Source organism: Vanellus vanellus, assembly GCF_965231255.1.
Source record: "Vanellus vanellus genome assembly, chromosome: 1".
In the NCBI taxonomy this organism is placed as follows: Eukaryota; Metazoa; Chordata; class Aves; order Charadriiformes; family Charadriidae; genus Vanellus; species Vanellus vanellus.
The window spans coordinates 71,587,625-71,597,890 of NC_138905.1; the positions used below are offsets into that span (position 1 = coordinate 71,587,625).

Sequence of the window (10,266 nt, forward strand, 5' to 3'; positions counted from 1 at the left end):
CAAAGCACCATTATGCATACTGGTTGCGACAGCACTGACAGCTGGGCAATGCAAGCATTTTTAGATTTTTTTTTTTTTCCCTTTGGTAAAAGTTCAGATCCACCAAAACAATGTAGAGGCCCCAAGTACTGAGACTTTTGGGGCTTTACACAGTATCTCGGGTGAGCTTTGAGCCAACCGGGGAGTTTGTGCAACCGCTGGCCGTGGCGCGTCTCTGGCTGGGTCAGGATCCTCGCCTTCCCTCCGTCTCAAATTCTATGGCTGTTCAGACAGGAGGCCTTTTCCTTGTTTGTTTGCTTTCCCTGCTTTTCCCCTTTTCCCTCCCAAGTAACGTTCGCTGAGGCCTGGGCGCCAACCCTGCCTTTCCCGGGTGAGTCTGCCCGCCAGGACACCGGCCCGGAGGGCGGCGGCCCGCAGGGCAGAGCCCCTCGGCGGGGGCAGCACAGGCCGCCAGGCCTCGCCTCACGCCGGGCCGGGACCCGCCTCCGCGCCCGAAGGGGGCGAGGCGAGGCGGGGCCGGGCCGGGCCCTGGGGCGGGCGGAGGTGTAGGGGCCGGCCGGGAGCAGCGGGATCGCCGCGGTGTAGGCGCTCTCCGAGGGGACGCGGGTGAGGTGCGTGGGCGCTGCGCGACGGTGGCTGCCGCTACCGGGCGAGAAGCGGAAGGTCCCCCTGCCCCCTCCCGTCGCCTTCCGGGCGCGAAACCCTGCGCGGGTGCGGGAGGGGGCGCGGGGCTGGGGCCGCCCCGCAGAACGTGGCGAGCTTTTTCCTCAGGCGGCGCTGGAGCCCCGCGTGTGGTGGCGGGGGGGGGGGGAAGCGGCGATGGGGGTGGCTTCCCGGCGACTCCCCACGGGGCCGGGACCAGGACCGACACCGTCCTGTCGTGTGGGTCCGTCCTTCCCCCCACCCCGCACCCTCCGGGAAGCACAGAGCAAAAGCAGCGTGGGCGCAGGGGCCCGGGCGAGGAGGGAGGGAGGGTGCGGCGGCCGCGCTGGGCTGCAGAGAGCTGCGTGTGTGGAAGCGGGGCGCAGGGCCGCGCCGGGCGGTGACCCGCAGTTTAACCGCTCTCTGAGCGCACGTTGAGAAGTCGCGTTTTAACGAGCGACCGAGAAATGGCCGCCCCAGCGCTGATTGCCGCTGAGTGCGGCGGCTCCGTGGGGCCGCGCTGGGGCGAAGTGGGGCGCGGAGAAGCGCCGGGCCGGGCCGGGCCCCCGCCGGGCGCACGGCAGCTAAGGGGTCTTCACCCACCGGCTTTTAAGACTTTTTACGTGGGCTCCAGACTTAACCAGAGCCGGGTTTTGCATTCACACCGCAGAGAGGCATTACATTACTTTTGCCGCTCAGGCTGTGGGGTGACTACGCTTATCTCTTTAAGCCCAGTGCTGTTTTAGTACGTGGCGTGTAATTTTTGCGTTTCTGCTGGTGTTAATCCTGTGAATTCTCCGGTATACATCCTGTTCGTAGCCCAGGCAGGGCCTGGGCTTCGGGAGAGTTTGGAGAGGTCAACCCTGCAAGTAGGGAACAAACGTGGTGTAGCTCCAGCGGGAGGAACACAGAGATGTTGGCAGACAGTTTCTCATGCCTTTGCACCCTTCTTGGATGTATTTTCGCCGTAACTTTAAAATCCAGTAAGGAGACACACTCTGAAGCCACAGACTGACCTTCTTTTCGCTGCGTGAAACTACGCGGGTTCTGTAGAAACTGCTGAGAAGAATCTTTGCCGAATTGCTAATTGTTTCGAGAACTGCTGTGAAGTGAAAGGAAGGGAAGTTATACTGAATTTCTTGTAATCCCTGGACCCAGTGCTTGGCCTGGTGACCCAAGCACTGTTTTGGAAGGGATAAAAGAGGGAGCAAAATTGCATCACCGCAGCCGGAGAGGTCCAGGCAAGGCCAGATTTGTTTCACTAAGCAAACAGCTCTTTATCTCCATCCTGTCTACCTCCCCACCAAGGATGTGCCTTCAGAGCACGCGTCTTCTACTGTTCTTGGCTTGTCCAGTTTCCCTCGTTTGGCTATAGCTGGCAGTGACTCCATGCTGAAAGCAAGATGAGAGATTGTTAGAGCTGTAATCAAGCTAATATTACTAACTTTTTTATTACTGTTGTTAAACTTACATCATAGGAAATAATGAAGTTAACTACAACAAAAAGTACACTTATTTTGGTCTCAAGTGAAGCTAAGACACACAAGTTTTATGGATTCCTACTCAGTGCATGTTTGAAGCACTTAGTGAAGCAAAAGCCTTGCTCTGTGCAGAGCACAAATTGAATGTGCAAGGAGGCATGCTTTTTGTTTTAAGTGTGTTCAGTCCTCATCCCATTCTTAACTTTCTGGTGTTGATAAAAGGTACCACCTCCATAGGATTGTGGGTTTGGTATGGTCTCACTGGAAAGAGAATTCATTAGCTTAAACCTCCCATGATAAAAGCATAAATAGTTCTCTGCTTTTTGTCATTACAACTTAATCTTTGCCCGTGAATCATGCTAAAAGCAATTTTTAAGAACAAGGTCTCAAAGGAGAAAAATGCGTGTTTAACTCAGTTTGATCACAAGTGATTGCTGGGTGGGAAGATACTGGTTAGTTTGAAAGCTGAAGTGCAATTATAATTGTGTCATTTTTAAAAAGAAAAAAGGTAGGCAATACTAATTTTCCTCTTTAAACACTATAGTATGTCATCACACTCTTTCTATCCTGGTAACTTCTTAGAGAAATTCACTAGTTCAAATTAATTGGTCTAACTCTTGTGTTATTTCAAAAGTGTACTGATTTCTGTGACTAAATTTTGCTTCTGCAATTACATTAAATACTTTGGTGGTTTATATTTTGACAGTTTAATAAACATATATAATGGAAGCGAAATATTAAATGATAATATAGTTTCACATCTTAAAGCACTATACCATTGAGAAAATAAACTGAGGAAAAATAAATTTGTTTGAAAATAAACTTTTTACTGCAGCAAAATTGTGCTGTCGTTGCAGTGATGCTAAAAGACAAAAGGTTTCCTGACAATCTTGTTATCAGAACTTTGGACTGCTATAATATTAGCCTAACTTTGATGTTTTTTAAAGGTCGTCAGTAAGAAGTGGAGAAATGGCTAAATTGACCCAGTTAATTGACAATGAAGTCTTCCGGGCTTATGCTACTTATGCAACTATTGTTCTTCTAAAAATGATGCTAATGAGTCTTATAACAGCATATTTCAGAATCACAAGAAAGGTAAGAAATTGGGAGTACTGTCTGGTAGAATAGATTGAAGTTTTTATTGAAATACAGAGATATCACAGGTGTTTCTTTGCTTTTCAGTTTTCAAATACTGGTGCTGTTCTTTTTCTTCCTCCTCCCTCCTCTAATGATATTCTGAGTTTGGCATGCTGGTGCTTTGTTGGTCTCAAATGGATGAAGTCTTTAACATAATTATGGAACTGTATCTTACAGTTGCATTTGACTTACTCTGCCCTTCTAAAACTTTTCTGTTATTTTTAAGTAAGAGTTTTCAATAACTGATTTGCACCATCTTCTGCAGAAAGCTGGAAACCAGGGTACCCAATTTGTAAAGCAAATAAAATGTGATATGGAGCCATGTTACATGAATAACCAACTAGTAGGGTCAGAAGAGGGTATATGAACTGGATTTTTATGCATCTATAACCCTTTCATCCAGTAATTCTAAAGCTTTTTACTTTCTCTAATTGCGTTAGCCTTCCCAGGCTAAGTCATTATATTAGAAATTTTATTTTATTTTTCTAGAATGAGAGGCGGGCTGAAAATTTGTGTGAATTGATATGTAGGCTATGTAAGTATATGAAAGATCAACTGAGGTTTACTAAATATTGCAGAAGCTGCATCTAGCTTAGGAGAGAGTGCTCATGGGAAGCATCGTGTTGTGTTTGCCCTGTTCTTGGTCTTCTCTAGGCATCTGTTTGTGGCCACTGCTGGAAACACTTGGTCCTGGGCTGAAAGAGCCCTGAGTTTGTCCCATACGGCTTTTTTGGTAACATCTACTTCTGCAAGATGGTGTGTGCTTCAAGGATTTTGTTGCAGTCCTTTTGTTGAAATACTGCTTTTTGTTCCTGCTGGGTGCAAGAAAATGCAGCTGAACTGTTCTGTTGTTCATGAGGTCTTAATAGCACAGCATTTGAGCTACTGCTGGTTTCTGATAGCTCTCTACGTCTTTGGCACAGCTGAAGATTGAGTACAGTAGAGAACACAGCCTGTTCTGTATATTCAAAACAAGACCCAGATGTCTGTGTTGTAACCTTACTTCCTTTTGCTCTTGTGGAAGCACGTCAGCTGTATCAGTCCTATATGTAGATCCAGTGGAGTCCTGTATTACTGCTCATCCCATGTTATAATTTATATGTATGTAGGTGACAATAGGGAATTCATTAATTTGGAGTACTTGGTTTTCTTATGACAGATGGTAATATTACAAACAGACAAATTGGTAAATAATTTTAATTTCCTATTTAATATAAAGAAGTCTTTAAAATGTTAAGAAAAGAAAGGAAGAAAGCAGTGGAGCAAGAGAAGGTAAAATATTGCTGATGCTGTTAACGTGTCTCCAGAATTTTGAGGCCGAGGATATTTCAGAGAAAGGGATCAAGGCTGCCTCAGAAAGCAATCATGTAGGTCTAAAATTAAAAGGTTTTCTTGACTTAAGCCTGCATGGCCTGAACAGTCCACGGAATGCATGCGTTACCATGTGCCAGCAAGGAGAGATCTACTGCAGCGTGCACTAGCAGAATTAAATGTTGTTTTCAAATAGTGTCTTAAGTATTTGGAGGTAATAACGGGTCATATATGTGGCAAAATTTGTACCTAAGAGGAAAGGGAGAAACTTGGTCCTACATGAGTATGGGAGTAAGACTCTTGGATGCTGTTACTGTGTAGACTTCTGAAGAAGGAAAGGATCCAAAAGGGCTTTCAGATAATTTGTCGAGGATAGTGAAAAAGAGAATTAGGCAGTACAGTCAGTAGTTCTACCTTCCAGGTCCTTCAGCCTGTTGGCATTACTTCAGGCTGAGTATCAGTCTTCTGTCATGCTTGTCCATCTTACAAGAAGGCTTTATCTACGTGCATAAATTGCATTACATTAATTTGTCAGCATGGAAGCACATACAGGCGAGACTCAAGAAAAGTGAACAATATATTATTCCTCGTGCATTTAACTTCAAGTAAGTTATGTGAGGTTATAGAGGCCTTAGTAAAAAGAGCGACCTTTATAACAAGCTTCCTTGACTAGAAAAAACATTCTGGTGTCTAATGTCTTGTGTGTGTTTATGTTTGAAATAGGCATTTGTCAACCCAGAAGATACAGCATCATTTGGTAAAGGTGAGAGCGCTAAAAAGTATCTGCGGACTGATCCGGATGTTGAACGTGTACGCAGGTAATGCACAGGAGTCTTTAAAAATTATTTTAAATAGCAGAATAATACTAAATCAAGGAATTAATTTCACCCTGTTCTCTTTGGCAAGCCTGTGTGTTTTGTGTTGCTTTATGTAGTAATAGAATACATTAATTTGTCTTACTGAACAAACCATTCCACATTCACACAGTCAGCATGTATACTAAAAATAATAAGTCATTGTCTGGTTATGAAAATAAGTATCAGCTCTGATCTCAGAATAGTACAACCTTGCAAACGTAGATGACCATGGTATATTTCTGTTTGTCTCTTTTGGCTTAAAATCTCAGAAAGAAGTGTCTAATCTCAGTGGGTTGTAAAGATGCTCTGAATTTTCCTTTTCTCCTGCTGAGTGGTTCAGGGAGTTATTAGTTGTTTAATTTCCTGGTTATTATATAAAAATGGGCACTTTTTGGTGAGGAGTAGTTCTTTTCTACTTGTAAATTCTAAGAGGATAACTAAGTTGATACTAACTTTATGACCAGGTGCCCTTTTAACTCAAATTGTTACGTTAGAGAAATGACAACCACCTCACAGTCATTTACACAGATTAGATTTTTAAAACACTGTATTATGAAATCTTGTGTTGCTGTTTTGCAGAGCTGTTGAGACTTCTCCAGACCTAGGAAGTCAGCGTAGTTCTGGTTAATCCACTGATGCTGCAGCATCCTTTTTTTCCTCCCAACAGTTGTTCTTAATGGCAATTTACTGTATTTTCTTTTGCAAACTTCATGGCAACAGAGAATGCTACATAGATTTGTCATGGCTTCTCTTCTGTATAAGTGACTAGAATTTGTTGTGTTTATGGGTATAGAAAAGACATTGCTTTCTTTGGTGTACTTTTTTGGAAAAGAAAAAAAAAAAGCTGGAGGATATGTTGCAGTGTAATAATACATGACTTCAGACAGCAGCTGCAAAACAGCACCATGTTCTGATTCTAGTTGGCTGTGAAATTTCACATAATTAGTAAGGCTTAGAGGTTGTTTCAATCAGTAAATTTGGCTGGAAGTTTGATTTATCTAAAGAGGTAAAGGGAGCAGGGATGGTTTTGGAAGAGGCGTGAAAGAGTACTTCAAGATCTGGAGTTCAGTCTTAACACATTTTTAGTAAATTATGTTATGGTTTCAAAATTTCAAACATTTTTCAGCTATTTTAGTGCTTAGTAGTGAAGAAAATGAACCAAAAGCGTAACTGTCACACCTGTTAGATGCTCAAGAATAACATTCTTCAAGATGATTGAAATTCATGAAGATTTATAGAATGTTTCATATATAGGATATTTCATATTGTCTTTGTGGAAACTACAAACTGAGTTTATGGGATTGGAATTGACCATCTGGGCCATGAAGCCTAGTAATTGCAGTCATAGTCACCCAGTTAATTGATGTTCAGTTGAGAGAGGCTACAAGAAAATTCCAGCTATCTGTCTTTTTCCCCACTTTTCCTTGCATTATTGCAGACCCGTATACCTCATGTAAGTCCCTAATATTATGAAGATCCTGGGCAAAACCTAAATCCTTTCATACAGAAAATTAGAAGCTTAAAAATGTGGAGTGTGGCACGAGAGACCAGAGTGATGTCAGGTGAACATGCCAAAATCGTTTCAGTAGCGGAATAAAGTCCCCACTGCTGAGGAGGCCAGCAGTTGTATTAGGGCCTTAACAGTAGCGCGCTTTGAAGATGCTTAAAAATATTAAAGCTTGAAGTGGTTTATTCTACAAAATGTAACACTCTAAAAGAACTTTGCTTTTTTCCCCAGAGGCCACCTGAATGACCTTGAAAATATTGTCCCATTCCTTGGCATTGGACTGCTGTATGCTCTTAGTGGCCCTGAGCTGTCCACAGCCTTGCTGCATTTCAGGATCTTCGTTGGAGCTCGGATCGTTCACACTTTTGCGTACTTGATCCCTCTTCCCCAGCCTGGCAGAGGTTTGTCTTGGGCAGTTGCGTATACAGTGACCATCTCAATGGCTTACAAAGTGCTGAAGACGGTGTTGTACCTGTAGTGGAGGTGTAGCTTCTGCATACTGTTCAACATTCCATGTAAAGTTTCCAGCGGTGTAAGTTGATGTCTTGAACGAGCCAGCATGAGTTTTCTGTGGTGACTGGAATTCATTTTTCAACAGAGGCTTTTCATTCCTGTTCAGAAATATTTCTTTCTGGAGGAAAAAAATCCTTCTCCCTGTATTCCCTATTCATGTTCTGCATTGCCAAAATGTTAGATTGAATGTTCCCTTAGCGATTTGTCAAGTGCTTATGATTCTAAACATGCGATGATGCTGTATTGATAGCGTGTGTGGTAATTTTCTACAGATGCAATATTTTTGGCTGTAGCTCTGAAGTCTAAATCAATAAAGACAAGAGGGGAAAAAAAAAAAGCGTGTTTGTATTTTTGTTTTCATTTTGACTCTTCGCACTGCAGCCAGCAAATAGCATGTCACTATGTATCAGGAAGAGATTCCAATCATACAGTTCTTTGAAGAATGCTTACCTTAATAATAAGATATAACCAGTAATGCTAGGCTTGTTGTAAAAAATCTTTGATGAAATTGTTGTTTGTATAATCCATTTTGGGATTAAAAAACCCAAACCGTTGCAGCTCCATTTCTATCAGTTGAATAGATTAGAAAGAAAAAAGTATTTGGATAAACTCTGTTTAGTGACAGTGGTGAAAATTTGAAGCAATACTTTTTGTTGAAATTAGTCCAGACATAGGTATCCAGACTGGATAAAGTGGTAAACACTTTGTAGAAGATTATTTTTTCATTTTTTGTTAAATTCGGTATAAAATGAGTGACACTTGCAAATGTAGATATCAGCTAATTCAGATGTGAATGTATAATTATTTTGCATGTCATACTGTCATAAATATGTTGCTAAGAGAAAATTTTGCTCCTTGCTTTCATCTTTCTGTGATGTGTCTCTTTGAAAAGGGGCCTACAAGAGAGCTGGGGAAGGACTTTTTACTAGGGCATGTAGTAATAGGATGAGGGGGAATGGCTTTAAACTGAAAGAGGGCAGGTTTGGATTAAACATTAGGAAGAAATTTTTCACTGTGAGGGTGGTAAGGCACTGGAACAGGTTGCCCAGAGAGGTTGTTGAGGCCCCATCCCTGGAGGTGTTCAAGGCCAGGCTGGATGTAGTCTCAGGCAACCTGGTCTAGTGGGAGGTGTCCCTGTCTATGGCAGGAGGGTTGGAACTCGATGATCTTCAAGGTCCTTTCCAACCTAAACCATTCTATGAAATAAGTTCTTTAAAGACTTTTCCTGTTTTTTTTTTTTGTTGTTGTTGTTGTTTGTTCATTCTTATAGCTGTGGCTTAAATAATAGCACAAGATTTCAAGAAAAAAAAAAAAGCGACCCAGAAGAGTCTTTATGTCCAGTGTGCTGGTCACTGATAAGTTTTAATCTGCAGAAGCCAGAGCGTAACACATGCGGTTTACTTTCCTATGCCAGGAGCTGTGCTGATAAGGGATAGCCCAGAGAGGGGCTGGAGAGTTGTCTCTGCTGCCTCCGTACACCGAAGGCTTTGCTTTTCTCTTCTCTTTGCGTGGGAGAAGTGGATGTTGTACCGCAGGGCACATCACAGGAGGGCCTGCCTGTCTACCCGCAGCTGTGAGATGAGCTGGTGGAAGTCCATGCAGGGTTACGTTGGGCTGTGACCGAGAAGGGTGGCGGGAGGAGTCGGGAAGGGTGCAAGGCAGACTGCTTTAATCCAAAGAAGGGAGATTTTTATTGCAATCCAAGGATAGCGTTTTAAGTCATGTCTACTAAACAAGAGATGGCTGGGACTTGAAATCAAGAAGTTAACAGTGATTTACCAGAAATTTAAATCTAACGAACGAGTGAAATAATGAAGAGCTGGATCCTCTAGGAGGAGGATGCTTAAGAGAGGAGGATTAAAAGTAAAACGTTTTGGAGCTTCGGTTCCTGTCATGGTAGAGTAAGCACATGTCAACACCTCTGGGTTACAAGGGACTCCCAACGGGAAACATGGACTTTTGTGTTTCTTCTCCTCACATCTTCCTCCACCACTTCTTACCTGTGCTGTTTCCCTCCTATTCCTTCTGTCTCTGCCAGCTTTTCATGGAATCTCAAGACCAGCTACCTTGTGCAGTATCACTGTAACAAGGTAAGATTGGCCATCAGCTCTTCCTAGCTGGAGAACGACTACTGATAGAGGGAGAAGGGGCAAGACTGGCCTGGTGCTGGGACCCAAACCAGTCATTGTCAGAGTCAACCTGCCAGCTCAGCTTGAGCAATCCATGGCTATTCTTGCCTCCTTATATCGTGATACCAGCTGTATTTCCCTCGCTTCTTTGTAGCTTGCCTCTTCTTTCCAGCTGTGTGCTTTTCTCTCCGTTTAAAGCAATGGGAAAGTAGCCACCCAGCAGAGGAACCCATCTGAAATTCAGCGGCAGAGCGAGTCCTTTCCTTTAGCATCCTAAAGGCTCTTCTGACAAGCCTAGTTGTGATTGCCAGACGTATGCAGGAACAGCATTTTTAACTCCTTTTGTATCAAACTTCTATATGGAGATCTCATTCTGAAGAGAAATACTTGGAGCCTGTCTTTATTTCTGTGATCTTACGTTTGAAACAAAACTAGTCTTAAATCCCTTCCATTAGCTCAGTGGCTTCGAAGCCCTGACATACACTCTCTATGTGCTGAGATGTAGAGAAGATAAATGGAAACCCTTAGAAATACCTAGAGTGATTCAATGTCATTCTGTGTTTCTCTTGCATTTATTTTAAACCTATATTTTATTTTCCTTTGCTCCCACAAATACCGTCTGTGCATCTGGGTGGGGGTATGTGCTCAATCTGGGAAATCTGCCTTACCAGCTTCAGTCGAACTCCGAC

General features: G+C 43.2%; 1 protein-coding gene across 3 annotated transcripts; it reads left to right on the top strand.

The window, feature by feature from the left end:
• Positions 1-542: 542 nt before the first annotated feature.
• MGST1 (microsomal glutathione S-transferase 1) lies at positions 543-8,268 on the top strand. Of its 3 annotated transcripts, none has more exons than XM_082479880.1 (4): positions 543-611; positions 3,071-3,218; positions 5,295-5,389; positions 7,167-8,267. In XM_082479880.1, exons 2-4 carry the CDS (start codon positions 3,093-3,095, stop codon positions 7,411-7,413), a joined length of 468 nt encoding a protein of 155 aa, XP_082336006.1. In that variant the 5' UTR covers positions 543-611; positions 3,071-3,092; the 3' UTR covers positions 7,414-8,267. The 3 variants fall into 3 exon arrangements, with proteins under 3 accessions (XP_082336006.1, XP_082336007.1, XP_082336005.1); XM_082479881.1 differs by lacking the exon at positions 543-611 and adding an exon at positions 634-711 and having other exon boundaries at positions 7,167-8,268; XM_082479879.1 differs by lacking the exon at positions 543-611 and adding an exon at positions 1,563-1,625 and having other exon boundaries at positions 7,167-8,268.
• The last annotated feature ends 1,998 nt before the right edge of the window (positions 8,269-10,266 follow it).